The sequence below is a fragment of the Mesocricetus auratus genome, unplaced genomic scaffold, assembly GCF_017639785.1.
Source record: "Mesocricetus auratus isolate SY011 unplaced genomic scaffold, BCM_Maur_2.0 Super-Scaffold_100007, whole genome shotgun sequence".
Taxonomy (NCBI): Eukaryota; Metazoa; Chordata; class Mammalia; order Rodentia; family Cricetidae; genus Mesocricetus; species Mesocricetus auratus.
The window spans coordinates 92,694,248-92,713,067 of record NW_024429191.1 but is presented as its reverse complement, the minus strand read 5'-3'; the positions used below and the strand labels follow the sequence as shown (position 1 = coordinate 92,713,067).

The following is an 18,820-nucleotide window of genomic DNA, read 5'->3' as shown; positions in this document are numbered from 1 at the left end:
AACCAATACCTCCCTCCAAGTCCTGAAAGTCCCTAGTCAGCCTTGGCCCCAGCCTGGGTCACGCAGTGCCCTGAGAGATGGGTTGTGACCACGGCCATGGGTATCCCTTCAGTCTAAAAGTAGTCACAAGAGGCTGAGCAGGGCCAGGAATGCATGAGGCCCCCTCCTTGTCACTGGAAGCACTGGGGGAGAGGATAGCAGGGCAGGACAGGAAAGAGGCGGGACTACCTGATGCTGTCAATCACCGGAGTCTGCAGGACTCGGAAGAGCCGGTGCTGCTGGGGGTTCTGCGGCCCTTTCTTCACTTCTCCCCTGGGTGAGGGTGGCGGAGAGAAGGGGGGGAACAGGTCTCCTGGCTCCAGGACAATGTGCTCATCATCCTGACAGCAGCAAAGCAGAGGGAAAGAAAGGGGCGCATTGTGGGTTTTGGGGGTGGGGAGATGGGGGCTGTTTCCTTTTGGGTTTCTTGAGACAGGCTCACTGTATAGCTTATACTGCCCTGGAGCCCGCGATCTCCCTGCCTCAGCCTCTCCAGTGTTAGGTTTTAGATTATGCCACCACTCTTCCTGGACAGTGTCACTCAAGTAGAAATAGCTCCCAAGGCCAGGGTCTCCACTAGCAATGACCCCGCTGGGGTGGGCCCTATGGGACTTGGGTTTCTAGGACTTAAGGACCTAGCAAAAGACAGAGCAACAGTAGGAGAAGGTTCCAGTCCTGCCCGAGTACCCTTGTAGACCCCGAAACTGGGCAGGAAGCATGAAAACTAAGCCTAAGGACTTCTAACCAACTTCAGACACGCCCCCCAGTTATTCCCTCTACCTTGATGCCCCTCAGGGAGGCGAAGGATTCCTGGCCAGGCCTCAGGGCTATGATGTCTCCTTCTACCAGCAGGCTAACTGGCAGGTTTACCAGGTGTCCGTCTCTGTAAGCCCAGTGCAGGGACCAGGAAGGCGCAAAGGGCATGTGGAGGTCTGGGTACATGGCATTCGGCCACGTGATCTCCTTCCCATCCCTGAGAGCATCTAATGAGAGCACAGACAACAGCTCTGGGTCTGCAAACCCATTCCATGCATGCAAATGCACCCCATATTTCATCAATGCCTCCCTCGAGGGCCCTTCCCTAGTACTCAAGTGTATCAAGAATGATTCCAGCAGGAGTAAAACTGTTTGCCACACAATGAGAGATGACTTCCAGGAAGAGAGGGACAGCATGGGGGAAAGGCCAGGGAGAGAGGGACAGGGACAGCATGGGGGAAAGGCCAGGAAGAGAGGGACAGGGACAGCATGGGGGAAAGGCCAGGGAGAGAGGGACAGCATGGGGGAAAGGCCAGGAGGGGAGAGACAGCATGGGGAACAGGCCAGGAAGAGGGGGCAAGAGTGTCAATTAGAGGCAAGAGGAGAAGCCAGGTAGAGAAGCAGAGCAGAGCACAAGGCGGGTTGGGCAGAGGCTGTAGCACAGGAGAGCAGGGGGGGGGGATGGACAGGAAAGGGAGCGGCTGAACAGGACAACAGGACAGTTGGAGCCTGTGGCCGAAGCTGCTCTCAGGAGCTGTGTGTGGCATCTGGGATGGCCTGGAGAAGCAAGAGAGCCACCGGAGGGAGGCACCTGTCACCCCATACCGTCTGCTGGGCCTGGGCTGGTCACAGTGCTCTGACCCTCAGTCTCACCTTGGATTTGGTCAATGATGCCCCGGAGCCTGCGCTCCACCTCCTGGCGCTTCAGCCGATCTTGCCGCCCAATGAGGATGAGATCGAGAAGCAGCAACAGGAACAGGGCCGAGGCGTTCACCAGCTCCACTCCACGGCTGGAGTTGAGGGACACAGAGAGCAGCATATATTTCCAGAGGAAAGGCCTCACAGCCCGCTCCCACGGCCCAAGACGCTCGTTCCTCTAGCCATTTTGAAAGCAGTCTTGCCTGCTTCCTGACACTAGCCAGGTCCCTGTCCCCAGTCAAGGGAGAGGGATTCTTCTGTACTCTGGTCACTATGGGCCAGCTCAGGCAACAGCCCCCCAGAGCCCTGAGATACCCTAGAGGTTTGAATGGAGCTTGCAGAGGTCATGGTCCCTGCTTACCTCCCGGCTGGCTGGCCTCCGCAGCAACACAGTAACAGCAGTACAGCCAACAGCATGAGAGACGCCCCCGGCCAGTGGAAACAGGAGCAGCGGTTACTAAGGTGCAGGAAGCTGCTTTTCCATGTCTCCTGGAGCAACATGACAGGCAGGCAGTGAGTCTCCCGGCTCCCCCAATGTGCCCACATCCTAAAGCCACCTCCAGCAAGTAGGGTGGGGCACCACTCCTGGGAAACTGGAACTTCTGACCCTGTGAAGGCTCAGTAGAGTCTTCGCTATCCAGGGGACAAGCACAGCATGTCCCAGAGACAGGGCCTCTCTGCTTCTCTGCCTCCCCAGCAAGCTCCGGCCACCCCAGAGGGAAGCTTCACCTTCCACGTACGACACTTCTTCCGCTCTTTGAGGTGTTTCTCCAACACAGCCTCCAGCTGTTCCTTCAGGACACTGAGGGCCTTCCGGGTAGACAGGCCCAGGGCCAAGGGGGGCTCTCCCTACAGGTAAAGGAAGCAGTCAGCATCTGCCCTGGCCCCGCCCACTCACCCTTTGATTTCAGGCCCCTCCCCCATCCTAACCCCACACTCCCTAAAGCCAAGTGAAAGGTAAAAGCATGAAAGGGACTTTCTCGGTTCAGTCTACTTGTTCACCCTCCATCCTTGGAGCCGGTGGGCTTCCTGCCCATCTGCTGCCCACCCCCCCCCCCATGCTTCGTCAAGACTTCACACATCTGTCGGATTTCACAGACCAAAAGATAGGTATTGCTTTTTTGTTGTTGTTTTGTTTTTTTGAGGCAGGTCTCTCCATGCATTCCTGGCCATCCCATCTTGGAACTCAGTACATCAATTAGTCAGTTAGGCTGGCCCTGAGCTCACAGAGCCTCCTAAGTGCGAGGGCTGAAGACATGCATCACCATGTTCTCTCTCAGTCTCTCTCTATCCATCTATCTATCTATCCCCAGGGTTTCTCTGTGTACTCCTGGCTGTCCTGGAACTCGCTCTGTAGACCAGGCTGTACTCGAACTCACAGAGATCCTGACTCTGGCTCCTGAGTGCTGAGATAATAGGCATGTGCCACCCCTGCCTGAAATACATCTGTTTCTGTAAGAGTGCTGGCTCCGATGTTGTTTCTGGGGGAGACATTTAAGAAAAACTTAGGTTCTGCCAGTAACGGTGCCGGCTGCTGAGCATCATGACCTGAGTCCAAGCCCCAGGACCTACATGGTAGGAGGGAACCGACTTCTGCAAGTTGTCCTCTGACCTACACACACACACACACACACACACACACACACACACACACACACACACACAGAGATGTAATAACTTTTTTTTTTTTTTTTTTTTTTTTGGTTTTTCGAGACAGGGTTTCTCTGTGGCTTTGGAGGCTGTCCTGGAACTCCCTTTGTAGACCAGGCTGGCCTGGAACTCACAGAGATCCGCCTGCCTCTGCCTCCCGAGTGCTGGGATTAAAGGCGTGCGCCACCAACGCCCGGCCAGATGTAATAACTTTTAAAAATTAAAATAAAAAGGAAGACCCTACCCCCTTTGCCTTCTAGTACACTATATTGCAAGACAGGATTTTGTAACACTAAAAATTAGGCAGGGCATGACCTCAGGGGGGAAAGACAGCACAGAGACTCTACCTCGCTCTCCTGTCACCACAGCTGTCCCTGGGCATAGGGACTAGTCACGCTGCGTGGCGTGACCTCACATCCGGTCACTCTTCATTGAGGATACCCCACAGCCCGTCCCTGCCAACTGCTGGGTGTTTCCAGGGAGACCTCTGCCTCAGCTACCACCTCCACGCTTTCAAGGCCTACGCTTCACTACCAGCCGGGCCCCTGCTCCGGACGCAGACCTGTCCAGGGACCTGCTTCTCAGGACAGGAAACTCCCAAACTCCAAACTCATCCCCACCCTCCCTGCCGGTCACCTCTCCTTCCACACTGCCACTGCCTGGTCAGCTCTGCACCACCCCAGGCTCCCCCCCTTCCCCTCCCTTCTTTACCTTTCCCAAACCAGAGAAAGAATCCCTCAAAAGCTGCCCCCTTTACCTTTACATTTTTATTACATTTGACTGACTGACTGAGTCAGAGGTCGACTTTGAGCAGTCAGCTCTCTCCTTGTACCATGTGGGGACCTCGCTTGTGTCACCAGGCTTGATGGCCGGCCCCTCTATCCACTGAGCATCTCTGCAGCCTCCTCTCCTTCACTGATACAGCCCACGCCACAGCTCTGTGCCTGCTCTGTGAGGCCTTAGGGGCCTGGGGACTCCCAGCCTCTCCTTCTGTGGCCCTTAGTCACGTGCAAAGGGTACACACTCACTTCCAAGCCAAGGACATACTTGCACTTGCCACCAGGTGACTCTTGCTTCAAGATAGCGCAAATGTGGAAGGGACAGTCCTGAAAGCCCAGAGCTGCCCTTCAGGGTTGTAGTCTAAGGGCCCCAGGACATCCTGGCCCTCAGCTTGCACCTATGGAACTGATTCTGGATTGGCAAGTCTGGCTCTCTTATTTTATTGTACCTTAAATTCCCTGAGTTTTGGTACAATATTTGGTACAGATCTGAAGTTGAATCCGCCCATCTCCACAAGCCCTCCCCGCTGAACCGCACAGATGGTGCTAGACACACATGAGCTCAGCGAGCGCCTGCTGAGTGCACGTGTGAGTGGATGAACACACAAGCAGCCTCAGTGACCCCGGCGACACCTTAGTCAGGGGCATCAACCAAAGCCTGCAGTACTTCCTGCAGCTTTCAGAGACACACCAGCTGTGCAGTAGCGCACGCCTTTAATCCCAGCACTCGGGAGGCAGAGGCAGGAGGATCTCTGTGAGTTCGGGGCCAGCCTGGTCTACAGAGCGAGTTCCAGGACAGCCAAGGCTACACAGAGAAACCCTGTCTCAAAAAAAATAAAAGATAGAAAGACGGACAGACATGGCTGCCTAGGCACCAACCTGACCCCACTGTACCAAAACTTCGGAGACAAAGCTGATACGGGGGTGAATTCACTGGACGGATCTCCAGCTGTAAAATACCAAGACAACAAGTGGGTGCAACCAGTCTTTGCCATAGGCCGCCTGACCAACTTCCGCTACTAAGCGAATCCTTAGCCTGAGACACCTCGGGGCTGTCTTCTGAGAATGAAGGGCTGTGGGGACACACTCTCCTGCCCCGCCACCCCAATGGCCCCATGTCTGTCCTCTGCAGGGGACAGTTCTGCTTTGCCTATTGCCACTCTGCACTTCTGTTTCCTGACCAGTTCCAAATGTCTCCCCTGGCTTTCTCCTTGGCCACTGGTTTTGGCCCTGGTGGGACACACACCTCCATGACTCTAAGGGGCTTCCAGGCCTGAGGGGCAGGGGCTCAGTGCCACATACCTTGAATTATAGATGCACATGAATAGAGTTTCCCATGTTGCCTATCACTGGCCACCTCAGCTTTCCAGAATGTGTTTGCCCCAAGGTTCTTAGCTTTTTTTTTTTCTTCCTCTGTATAATATCCTAGCATCCTAGCTGTCCTGGAACTCTCTCTGTAGACCAGGCTAGCCTCAAACTCAACCGGGGTCTGCCCACCTCTGCCTCCTAAGTGCTGGGATTAAAGGCGTGCGCTACCATCACCTAGTGATTCTTCGCTGCTCTATCTAACCCAGAAGGTCCTGACTCTCAAGGGTTAGGGCGTTACGTCATCTCCTAGAAGGGCACAGGCCTTCATGGGGCTCTAGCGAAGACAAAGGTCTACGAAGGGCAGGCTGGGCCTGTCCCTGTCAACGGGAGGAAGGATTTGGGGCCAGAGTACGAAGCCTGGGCCCCTAGAACCTTCCCCTCACACTACCCTGCTCTCTTGGGCTCGGTCTTCCCCTAGCTTCCTCTCCACAGCCCAAATCAAGAGTTCCTAGGATGGGCAGCATTAAGACAAAACCTCTAAAACTCGTGACGTGAGAGGAGGAGAGGGCCGCTGGAAGAGATAAGGGCTGCTGCAGGCCTGAGAGATTGGGATGAGCAGGAAAGGGTTCCCGCGAAGCCCACAGGCCCTAGGGTTCCCTGGAAAGCTGCTGGGCTGAGAAAGCCCATGAGGAGAAGCTAGAGGACCAGAGAGCATCCCTCCTCCAGCCAAGCCTGCAGAGCACTCAATGGCTCCCGGGCACTGGCCACCCTGACATCTGCCGCCTCCTTCTCTGCGGCCCCACGCCCAGGACTGACCGCCTCGCCATCACTTGCTTTCCCTGTCCCAGGCCTTTGCTCCTCTCCAGGTGAGGGAGGCATGGTCAGAAGTAACAGATGCTCCCTGGACAGGACACCTGCAGAGCTGTCTGCGCCCGCATCTGCCCCCGCATGTTGTGTCTGGCCAGGGGCACCAACTCCAGACAGGAGATTAAAGACAGTGCAGCAGAGGGAAAATAAGCTCTTCTGTAATTACATGCTGCCCAAAGGAAGTACCTGCCCACACAGGCTGGCCCTGTGGTGAGGACTGAGCCTCCCGAGCCAGCCTACTCTCCACAGGCTTCAACTATGCCGGTCCCGTTGCTAAGCTTGCTCGGCTCACCCCTCTGTGGCAGGAGGGCCAGAGTTCAGGGTCAAATCCCTGCTTCCCTCTTTGTCTGAGCCTTTCCACAGGTGGCAGAAGATCCAGAGCCAAGGCGCTCAGTGGAAAACCACCATGCTTTCTGAAGGAGGAGCAGAACCGGTTGGTAGGGAACAGGCAGAAGGACACGGGGTACTTACTCCGTGTTCCTGGGCGCCTTGGAGAGATGCAGCAAGTTCCTATTATCTGAACAATAAATAACTAAGTCAGCAGAGGCTGAGATCTGCTTCTCTTTGCCTACTGAGGTCAAGAAGGGAGAGGAACATTTTAATGTGCCTTAATAAGTTCCCAAGGCTAACAAGAGACTTCTGCTCCTCTGTTGCTAAAAATTCACCCCTTCCCTGACGCTGGCACCTCTAGATGCGTTCTTGGGGCCAGGAGTGAGGCTTCCACCCCAGAGGGACCAGGATAGAAGGATACTGACGTCTTTCAGGCCATCCCTGCCCACTATTGTCAGTGTTGACACTTGGCTCATTGTCACACTTAGCCAGAGCAAAGAGGAAACAACTTGAGTCAGAAAGGCAGTTGTTATTTTGGTTGGTTAGTTTTTGTTTGTTTTGTTTTTTGAAACAGGTTCTCACTATGTAATCCTGTCTGTCCTAGAACCCACTATGTAGACCAGGCTGACCTCAAAGTCAGAGATCTGTCTGCCTTTGCCGCCTAAGCACTGAGATGTACCCACCATGCTGGGCAAAAGGGAAGCCATCACCAGCCGGGCTGGCTCTCTCTGTTGCAAACTGAAGAGGAGCACTGGCAGGACTTAGCATTGGTGGGGAACAACACGGGCAAAATGACTGACAACCACAAGCAGTAACGTAGCACCGGACAGGCCCCCAGCCACGGCGTGAAACTCAGCATCGGGGGGTCTAGCGAGCCTTCCAGTAGCTGCTGCACTGGGCTTTTCTGCACCCTCCTCAGCAAGAAGCCCCCAGACCCCAGCCTGCGTCCCCGTAGAACACCTGGGGCTCTCTCCACTTTTTTTCCTACTCCACCTGCTTCAGAAGCAGCAACATTCAGGGAGGCAGCTTACAGATACAAACCTTGACTGGTGGCCTTGACAACAGATGACCACCAGTTATAACCAGCCGGCCCCCTCTCCAGGTCACCCCATCTCAGTTGCTTCAGTCAGTGTAGATGGAGAGGAATCAAAGCCGAGTCACTGAAGGACAGGCCGCCACTCCCGTCCCTCTGAGTTTGGCTGGCACATCTGGACTCATCTGGAGCCTGGCAAACTGCAGGCAGAGCAACAGCTCTTCCTGTCTCCTCCTTGTAAAGGGCTCATGCGGAGCTCGACACCTTCACCTACCTGCTTCCCCACCTTCAGCAGCCACCGAAACTCAGAAAAACTGTCCCGAGTGATCCAGCAGGAAAAGAAATCCCCTCACTATAGAGAAGGGCTGGCATCCAAGCCCTGAGCTTCTGTCACCTGTACATGGAGCCTTGGGTCCCAGTGTCCTTTCCCCCCTGGGAAACTCAATCCCCAAGGCTGTTCTGGGTAACCTGAAAACCTGGCTGGCCATTCCAAGGCATGCTAGCTCTTTGGCTCTCAGTCCCAATCTCCTTCCAAAGCCGTGCTTAGCCCGGCTCATCCCCGCTGCTTCCTGATGTGCAGCATCAGGACTCCATTGGCAGCCACAGCCCAAAGACTCCCTCCTGAGCAGGGAAGGAGGCAGTTAGAACTGTGAAAGTCAAGCTGGCGTACTCACCATGCTGGGCTTGCCCTGGTGGGGCATCCATAGCTCTGCCTGCTTGAAGAGCATGGGCAGAGCCTGAGGGACAAGCAGTCAGGTATAGTGACTCCCAACACCACCCTCAAGGACAGAGGGAGAACAGAACAGAATGAGAGAGCAAGCCAAGAGAGACTGTGTGCGAGGAAAGGGGAGAGGCTGGACCGTGTGTGAGTGAGCCGGTGCTGCAGAGAATCGGCAGGCACGGCAGGCTCGGCAGGGCAGAGCTTCAGTCTGCTGATTAATTCAGCCTATTTCCAGTCACGCTGCAGACTCAGGGAGGGAGGAGGAGGCAGCAGGCAGCAGCTCTGAGAGGGAGGGAGCCATGGAGGGAGGGAAGAGGGAGGAGGAAGGTGAAGAAAGGAGGGTTCAGAGGCAAAAGTTGGTCCCCGATGCCAGGTGTCCAGGAGTCTGGTCCCTTCAGAGGAGACCAGTGCAGCAGGATGAGCAGAGGCCAGGTATAGCCAGAGGACAGCCAGATGGATAGAGGGACATTTGGACAGACCAAAGAAGCTGTCAAGGGCTTGGGGCCCTCGAGGGCAAATGCTGGCATCCAGGGGTACCTTGGGGAACATAAATACTGAATCTCTTGCCAGACTACCTGCCCACTGCCCCCAGGTCACTAGTTAGGACCCCATTGTGGCTGAGCTAATCACCCTCCAGAGTTCCCCTCCACTCAGAGCACAAAACCCAGCAGCCTTCCATAGTGAGAGTGGCGGCAAGTCGGGGACCGGGGCCTTATTAATAGCAGCACATCCTGCAGCAGGGAGGGGTGGCCAGCAGGGATTCCAGCAGACACTTCTAGAAGGCACAGGAGTCTGGTGGAAGCAAGAAACCAGTAGCAGAGGGAGAGGGCAGGGCCAGCTAGGAGGACTTCTTAGGACATTAACACCTTCCTTCCGGGTGACACAGAGGTCCACAAGCTACTTACCCACAAAGGGAAGCACTGCATTTAGGCCCACCAGAGACCAGGGCTGCCTGGGTGCCTCAGGATCTTTGTTGGTTTGATTGTTGTTGTTGTAGTTTGGTTGTTTGTGACAGAGTCTCTCTGTATGGCTCTAGCTGTCTTGAAACTCACTGTGTATGTAGACCAGGTTGGCCTCAAACTCAAGTGATCTGCCTGCCTCTGTCTCTTGAGCGCCGAGGTTAAATGTGTGTTCCACCAAGCCCAGGAACAGGCAAAAAGGCTCCTACTCTGCACTTTAAGCCTGGACTGAGTGGCTAGGGCTCTAAAGACATGGCTCTGAGCCCCCAGCTTGACATAAAAGAAGTCAGTACAGGCACTGTGGGTAAAGGAAGAGGTAAGGAGGGGACTGGAGATTCCTCTGCTAATGGATAGGCCATCTTCAGGAGGACGATATAACACCCCAGGGATTGAGGACGGCCTAATGGGTCCCTTGGCTGGAGAGCACGCAGGCTGAGCGTGTTTCTCCAGGGCCCTCTGTCTCCTAGACTACACTCTCTCCAGCTGCTGGAAGGAAAGAGAGCGCCTCCCAGCACAGGCCAGCCTCTCCCTGCCCCCTTGCTGGTCTGTGTACCTCCCTGTGGGGCCCCCGCCAAACAGTAGATGGGGATAGGAAGGAGGGGCTGGGCAGTCCAGAGGTTAAGGGCAGGAAGTCTTTGCTGGGAGCAGGAAAGAGGGATGGGCGGGGTCGGCTTCTGTACCAGTCTCTGAGGACAGTCAGCTGCAGCCACTGAGAAGGACTCCTGTCCCTCGGTTCCGGGAAGTCATTGCTAGGGTGGGAAGCTGCTCTCCCTGCTCCATGACATACCTCAGAGCGTGCTGTGTAGACAGCACTACAGTCCTTTCCCTCTCCACCCACTTCCTACACTGCCTGCCTCAACGCTAGGAAAACAGCCCTGTTATCTCAGAAACGGGCCCACACTGGCAATACAGCATTTCCACCATGTGCTTCCAGACAGGCTGGGAACTGGTGGGTCCAAAGGAGAGAGTCTGGGGTGCTAGAAGTCACCTAACAACAGACAAACCAGCCCTGGACTAAGGTGTTGACTACAGACCACCTGAGCAACAGTCTTAATCCTCTTTCTGAGAGTCCTATGTACTTTTATATTGGAGTTTACCTACTGAGCCTCCAGTGTTAGTGAAGGGATCCTTGCCTGGTGGGTAAAGCCTTGCACACAAGTCTGATGACCCTAGTTTGACCCCAGAACCCAGACAAGGATGAAAGAAGAGAATGCACGCCTGGAAGTTGTCCTCCACCTGCACGCAGCAGCACATGTATCCCCTCTCCCCACACACACACACACTCGCACACTGCACACACATTCATAATAAGCAAAAGAGAAAAGGTAAAAAGAAAAGGTCTGCTGGGCGGTGGTGGCACACGCCTTTAATCCCAGCACTCGGGAGGCAGAGGCAGGAGGATCTCTGTAAGTTCAAGGTCAGTCTGGTCGACAAGAGCTAGTTCCAGGACAGACTCTAAAACAAGACAGAGAAACCCCATCTCAAAAAACAAAACAACAGTAACAAAAAAAAGAAAGAAAGAAAGAAAGAAAGAAAGAAAGAAGGAAGGAAGGAAGGAAAGAAAGAAGAGGTCCTCACGTAGGTCGAAACCCCACTGGGTTCCATTACTAAACTGACTATGCTGCTAACCGTCCCTAAGCTAGAGTGTAATCCTCTACAAGCTGGGAACCATCTCCCCAGCCTATAGGGCTCTGTCCAACACTCCATAAACATGGCTCCTGCCACTGGTATGTGGCTTTTTAGTCCAACACTTGTGGGCCTGGAAATTCCCCAGGGGAATGAGCAGAGACAGAGGTCTATTATAGGGTGTACCGAAATCAGGCAAGAGACACAAAAACTTCCCGGGAGCAGTCTTGACCATGGGAAAAGAATATTCTACAACTACTTCCATCCAGTCTTCAACTGCCTGGACTACTCAAGCCCACTGATCTTAGGATCAGATGATGCTGAACTTTGAGAGAGGACCTCAAAGAGTTGCCAAAGGCAGTCTTGAACTCACTCTGTAGGCCAGGCATGCCCCAAATTTGCAATTCTCCTGCCTCAGTCTCTAGAGTAAGTGGGATTACAGACCTGCACCACCAGGCCTAGCTCAGTCCTGTTGATGAACACACAGCTGTTTTTGGAATCTCACGAGGTGCTTGTCCCTAACCACAGACAGGGTGCCCAACAGTCTTCAACATGGCTGGGCAGGTTGGGGCAGAGCCCTAGCACGGCGCAAACAAACCAAATTACACAGCTCTGGGCAAGGCTGGCTTGGGATCAAACCCAATCAGAAAGCCCGCTGTCATGCAGCTGCGTTAACTGGGCTACCCTTAACCCTGTCCTCATCCCAGCCAGACAATACTGACCTCTGAGAGGGGCCAGAGTTACGTCCCCACAGGCACCACAGCACCCGTTCTCTCACTCAGTGTAAAACTCCAAGCCAAAGATTTCCCAGAAAACCCAGGTGAGGGGAGCCCAGCCCAGACTCCCACAACAGCCACACAGCAAGAGAGCGAGGCCCACCAGATGCTTCTCCTTCAGGTCCATGGGCCCAGGGTACTTCAGACATGCCCAGATGCACACAGCCACACCTGGAAGGAAGCTTCCTCCCCAACATGGACAAATTCCAGCGAGTCTGTCACAGTTACAGCATCTGGGGAAAAAAGAAGAAAGAAATCCAGTAAATAAGGTCACAAGGTCACAGGGCTGGGAGACTGTTGTGCAACATGACGACCTCACCTCTGCCACAGAGCACCAGAGCCCTGCCGGCCTGGCCCTCCAGCAGTGAACCTCAGGGTCAGCCCTGGGTGAGGCCCGCTCTGGGAGGCCAGCAGACCAGCTCCAGAGTGGTCTCTGGAGAATGAATGCAAGCCTTGTCTTTGAACCTTCATTCTCAGAGGTGTACATGTTCGGTTCCCCACGTCTTCTATAAACCACTGACTTCCAGCAGCCAGGACGAAGCCTTGGATAATCAGCACATCTAACAAGTAGGGTTAAAGTCAGCAGCAAAGCCACCCTGAATCTAACACAAGTCATCAGGGGACATCCGGAGGAGGATGGAAAGAGACTCTGCTCTCCACCTGCGGATCAGCGTGTACCACACTTGCTGGGACACACATGCCAGAGGTCCTCTGAGCCTCGTGTCTGGTGTCTGTGTGTGTGTGTGTGTGTGTGTGTGTGTGTGTGTGTGTGTGTGTGTGTGTCAGGAGCACTAGGCAGGCACCTTGGGCAGAGGTCTGTAAGGATGAGCACACCAACCGGACAACCAGAGTGACAAAAGCCAGCTAGGTACCTGGAAGATGAAACCAGCCCAAGGGCTGGAACGCAGCTGTGACAGAACACATGCTTAGCGCGTGCAATGCCCTGCATTGGCTCTCGGCAGGCCTTCCCCTCGAAAACCAGGTAAGCGTGACCTTGACACCCATTCCCACCTGAGCCCTGGCCCTCACCCTTCCATCCTGGCAGCCAGCACAACTTTCACAATCTCAGATCAGGGCATGTTCTCAGTAAAAAGTGACACTGAGTAATCTGGTCTGCTGCCAGAGGCCTCCTGTTGGAGAAGCACTAACCTGCTGATGAGGTCAGTTCTCTGGGGCTGCAGCCAACCCCATTACGAGGAACCAGAGGCCTGGGAGAACTGACCCATAAAAGAGCTGTCGAGAAACAATTAACAATCTATGTCCAGAGGCCCAGCCAGGAAACTCGGGTTTGAAGCCACCAACTCTACTTACAGATCCCACCCAGTTCCTCCAGGCAGCACCGGTGCTGATGTCACCTACCATGCTGCCAAGTCTCTCCCTACCCCTTCCTCTCGTCAGGACCTTCAATCAAAGCTGAGACATCGCCCTCAGGGTCAGAGACAGTGACGTTGGAAGTGGCCTTGCAAAGCAGTGACATTCAGTCTTTGGCAGCCAACTGCAATGGGATCCTGAGAGACCGAATCACTTCTCCCCAAGGCCACTCTGACCAGGCAGCCTGAGCCTTGTTTACAGCTATGGCTGAGGTCCCCATGGCACCCCATCCCAGCAGGGGCTGAATAAGGTATTCACCACTCAGGGAAAGGCACCAGGGTCCAGAGCGGGATTGTTCCTATTAACTTCTTCTGCCAGCACAACCAGAGGGAAATGACTGTGGCCAGCTGGAACCACGGCAGAGCAGAGGGCAGCCAGGAACATGACATTTTTCTAAGAGTCTCTGTATTCCCATCATTCCTTACATGGGATGCGGGGAGAGGACTGTTCTCAACGTCTGACATGAAATCTGGAGCAGAGCTCTTAAAGGGCCAGCTCTGCCTATAGCCCACTGTGAAAAAGCATAGGCATCAAAGCTAAACGAACACCTGTGGGTTCACATCTCAGCTCCAACATGTATCAAACACCAAATGATCTTGGTCAATCATTTGTCCTTTTCAGCTTCTGCTCCTTGACCTTAGGACGGACATGGCAATACCTATTTCACAGCAATGCCATGAGAATTACGTAAAACAGTGCATGTACTGGGCCTGGTACAATATTTGGCACTCAATAAACAGTAGCCATTATTCTCATTAACAAGAAATGATGATCAAGTCAAGAATCAGGACTCAAGCTCCCAAGGATGAATCTGAACCGTGGGACCCACATGGAGGCAGGAGAGAACCGACTTCTACAAGTTGCCCTCTGACCTCCAAGTGTGCACATGGCCATCTGTGAGCATGCCCATGCACGCACACACGCACGCGCACACACACACACACACACACACACACACACACACACACATACACTCACTCTTAACTAAATTTATTAAACTGTATAACAGGAAAGAGTAAGAGCACAAACGTGAAGTGGAAGGAGGGGAAACAGAAGGTGTAAAGACAGAAATTAAATATCTCCTTGCAACAGAGACCATTACAGAAACCACAACGGATCAAACTGGAGAACAAGGGCCCCTGACGCTTCTACAACACAGTTCCTGCACCCAGACTCAGGGATCACAGCACAACAGGGCATGGAAGACTAAGAGCCCACCGAGGGAACAGGAAGTTTGCAGTGAGATTTCATCTCCTAGAAATGTCAGGGAAGCTGCACCCAGGAAGTCTCACTAACATGGCTGCCTGAACAAGACCTGAACTAGGACGCCAGCAATAGGCATGGCAACATGGAAGGAGGACTCTCATGGGGCCCCAGCCCTAAAATTACAGACAACCAGGGATTGCTAAGGGCAGGAGAAATATCCTTCCCCAGGGAAGAACCCCCAAAGTGGTTATCCAATACTAAATAGCCCTAAAATTATATTATATATATGTACAAGTAACATCATATGGACTAAGCAGGCTATACTTAAATACTTAGGAGTGTGTGTGTGTGTGTGTGTGTGTGTGTGTGTGTGTGTGTAGCAACATGAGGCCTTGTCAGGCCTTGTCACGCCTTTAATCCCAGCACTGGGAAGGCTGAGTCAGGTGGATCTCTGTGAGTTCAAGGCCAGCCTGATCTACAGAGCGAGTTCCAGGACAGCTAGAGCTGTTACACAGAGAAACCCTGTCTTGAAAAAACAAAACAAAACAAGATGAAAGGGACGAGGGGAAGACAAGAAGTGCAGGAGAGTTGGAAGAAAATTATAATAATCTTGGTTTGCCACAAGTAACTAAAACAACAGTTGCAACAGCCATGGAAAGAAGGGATGGATTTTTCCTGCTGCCAAGCACAGAACCAAGGCCAAAAAACCAAGGAAAGCTCCACTGCTCCAGCTGAGGGTGAGTTGGGGAGTTGTCTGTCCTTCTGACCCTTCTAATTTAATCTTCATTAGCAAGGCTTGCTCTGTGGCCTTGCTTAGCACACCAAACAATATCTGATGGGTCTCATATTTAGTTAAGTGTCTGTAACGAAAGGGGACTAATTGGCATGTTAATGCTACAGTGAATGAAAGTTTTCAACAGCAAGCTATCGGGTTCCATCCTTTGCATTCTAGTCAATATTTTTATCAATGGCTCTAGTGGGGAAACAGATGGTATGGTAATCAAATTCTTAGATAGCACAACCCTGGGAAAAATATCAAAGACAGGATCCAAGGAGATCCCAACAGGTTGCCAAATTCAACAGGCTCAGTTTAACTGGGAAGAATAGCATGCCCTCAGCTCAGGCTCAAAAAACTACTCCTGTAAGTGGCTTAGTCAAACACGATTCCAGTCAGTATGTGAGCATGGGAGCATAGCCACTCAAGGCTCATTAACATTCAGTCATGCTAACAGACACGTCTCCTTCCCGGCAAGAAAGATTACCTGGTCCCTGCCTACAGCAGAGCGTGCCTGGGATGCTTCCTTCAGTTGCACAACACACATTCATTCATTGGTTTTTTATTTATGTTTTTGAGGCAGAGTAAACCTGCCTGGCCATCCTGGAACTCACCGTAGACCAAACTGGCCTGAAACTCACAGATATTTACCTACCTCTGCCTCCCCAGTGCTGGGATTCAAGGCATGCGACATCATACCTGGCTATGACGTGAATGCGTGGCTTAAGTGTGGAGGTCAGGGGACAGCTTGTGGGGGGGGCCTCTATCTCTCCATCACATGGGGCCAGGGACTGGACTCAGGTGGCCAGGCTTGACAGAAAAACTCCTCACCAACTGACTTATCTCAGCAGCCCCCATAAGACAGAACGCAGAGAAGGAAACAGAGAAGTCGGGTGTGGTGGTTTACTTCTGTAATCCCAGCACTAAGGAGTGAGGCAAGAGGATCTCCAAGAGTGCAAAGATAACCTGTTCTACACTGCAAGGTTCAGGCCAGTCTGGGCTACAGAGTAATGTTATAGCCAACAAGGGGGAAAAAAGGAAGGAGGAGAATAGAACGGAAATGAGAAACGGAAAGAAAGAAAAGAAGGTGCTTATCCTACACCAAAAGACATAGCAGAGAGCCAGGCGTTGGTGGCACACGCCTTTAATCCCAACACTCGGGAGGCAGAGGCAGGCAGATCTCTGTGAGTTCGAGACCAGCCTGGACTACCAAGCGAGTTCCAGGACAGCCTCCAAAGCCACAGAGAAACCCTGTCTCGAAAAACCAAAAAAAAAAAAAAAAAAAGACATAGCAGAGAGCAGAGCTACGCAAGAGTGGTACTTACTATCCAAGACAGCAGGAGACAGCCTTGCTGTATGAAGTCCCTGAGCAGGGACTAGGACCTCTAGAGGAAGGGGAAGACCTATAAAATGAAGATTAGAGACAGGTGTGGTGCCTCATACCTGCATCCTCAGCCTGGACTATATATGGAAACCCCCCCCCTCTCTCTCACACACACACATACACACACACACACACACACACACGCACACACACACACACACACACACACACACACACACGCACAGGACCAGAACAAACAAAAAGCAGCATGAGAAATACTTTTCTAAGCAATTGGAATTGCTTAACCTGACACAGTGGTATCACCGGCTTGCAAAGCCGAAACAGGGGAACTGCCCCAAGTCTGAAGCCAGCCTGGGCTATACAGGCCAGTCTGATCTATCAAGTGATAATGGGGGAGGGGGAGGGGGAGGGAGGGAGAGCAGAGGCCTTGGGGAGGAAAAGTATACAAAAGTTAGAAGATGCCACATGACATCAAGGACTGTAACAGTACAGCACTCAAAGCAATGTGGTATTGACTTGGTATTTGGGAGTCCAGAAATAGAGCCAGACATTTTTGGACAATTGATTTTTTAAAGAAGATATGTACAAAGAGAATTCAGGAGAGGAAGGAAAGTCTTCACCAAAGGCAGTCAGGACAACTAAATATTCCAAGACGAAAAATAGAAAAGAATGCCAACAGTCACACACAGGACTTCATGACATGCAAAAGTCTCTGTGCAGAGAAGGCAACTGTTAATGAAGAGATAAGCTCAAAAGAGTCTTTCCTAGCTACAGAAGATTAATATCTAGACTATACCAAGAACTTGAAGAGCAAGTCAACAGATCAAACAACCTAGTCAACAAAAGAACTTTCAAAATGCACAGCTGATTCTCAAAAGATAAAATGCAAATAGCCATTAAACACAGAAAACCGTCCAATCCTGCCAGCCACCAGAGAAATACAAATCAAAACTATGTTGAGACTTCATCTCTCTAGACCAGGCTGGCCTCGAACTCACAGAGATCTGCCTGCCTCTGCCTCCCAAGTGCTGGGATTAAAGGCGTGTGCCACCAACACCCCAGCCCTGGCTCCTAAATTTTGCAAGGATACAAGAATCACACACACACACACACACACACACACACACACACACACACACACACACACACACACACACACGGGTATCTGGGACAACAAAGAAGACAAACAAGAGAGGGAGAAATGAGAGGGGAGGGAGGGGGAGGATGTGCTCCAGCTATAATAGACACTTATGTGAGTATGTCCTTATGTCACACAGGGTTAGGTACTATGAATATATACAATGAAAATTTCAGTAGGAAAAAAGTCAAACTTGGGAGGTAGGAACCTTTAAAACATTGTGCTCTCAGGAGACAGTGGCAGGCGGATCTCTGTGAGTTCGAGGCCGGGCAGGACCAATACCGATAGCCTCCAAAACAATACAGAGAAACCCTGTCTCGTAAAAACAAAAAAAAAACAAAAAAAAAAACATTGTGCTAAATGGAGTAAGAGCTATCAGAAAAGGACAAACACCAGATGATTTCTCTTACATGAGGTGTCTAAAATGTCCGAAAACCACAGAGACAGAAAGTGTAACGCAAGTTGCCAGTGATAGAACAATGGAGGATGGAGAGTTAGCAGGTAGAGGTAGTTTCAGTGAGAAAAAAATGAGAAATTTCTAGGGGTACGTGGTGGTGATGGTTACACAATAATACAAATGTATTGAATGCTAGACAACCTGTTAAAATGCTAAATTTGGTGCAATATGTATTTTACAAAAAAAAAAAAAAACAACCAGCAAACATCTGGATCTGCCTAACATTACCAAGCAGTTCTCTTTGGAGTCTGCAGCCAGCTCAGGGCAGGTTTATGCTCTGGGAGCTCACCTCTGTGTCCTTCTCCAATAACATCTTTCCTATGTTTCCTGGTAGTTTTTTGTGGGTTTTTTGTTTGTTGTTTGTTTACCTCCCTGCAAAGGAAGGCTGCTATCAAAAGCGTCCTCGAGTGGAACCTAAGATTATAAAAACTGAGATCACACTTGAGTATGCTAAGACTCAGAGCAATCCTGAGATTTGGTGGATGTAGGGAGCATCAAGGTTGGGCTGAAAGCCTGCCTTTACCCTCCTTACCATATCATGTGACCAGCAGCCCCAGGCAAAGCTGACTGTTACACAAACCCCTGATCACCACCACACTGGGTCTTTCTTTCGGAAGGAAAAACAGTCCGGTTCCAGCAGTGGTCTAACGTTTGCTACACCCAAGCCTGTTGTTTGGAAACCAGAGTTTAAAAGTTTTAAAGAGACACTGTCGTGAAAACAGGCACAGACACAAGAGCAACAGGACAAAAAACACTGACACACACG

At 52.0% G+C, this 18,820-nt stretch overlaps 1 protein-coding gene across 5 annotated transcripts in view; it reads right to left on the bottom strand.

Moving 5' to 3' along the window:
* The window catches only part of Tmem94 (transmembrane protein 94), a 31,571-nt gene that overhangs the window by 11,216 nt on the left and 1,535 nt on the right, over positions 1–18,820 (bottom strand). For 2 of the 5 annotated variants that reach the window (XM_005069917.4, XM_013113280.3), the window contains exons 2-7: positions 11,866–11,995; positions 2,443–2,562; positions 2,075–2,202; positions 1,669–1,805; positions 820–1,022; positions 229–380 (exon numbers count right to left, since the gene is read on the bottom strand). In XM_005069917.4, the coding sequence (XP_005069974.1) occupies positions 229–380; positions 820–1,022; positions 1,669–1,805; positions 2,075–2,202; positions 2,443–2,562; positions 11,866–11,889 (764 nt within the window). In that variant the 5' untranslated portion in view covers positions 11,890–11,995. Of the gene's footprint in view, positions 1–228; positions 381–819; positions 1,023–1,668; positions 1,806–2,074; positions 2,203–2,442; positions 2,563–8,354; positions 8,605–9,306; positions 9,436–11,865; positions 11,996–18,820 lie in introns of those variants that run through there. The other 3 variants (XM_040750056.1, XM_013113279.3, XM_040750057.1) reach the window with 3 other exon arrangements.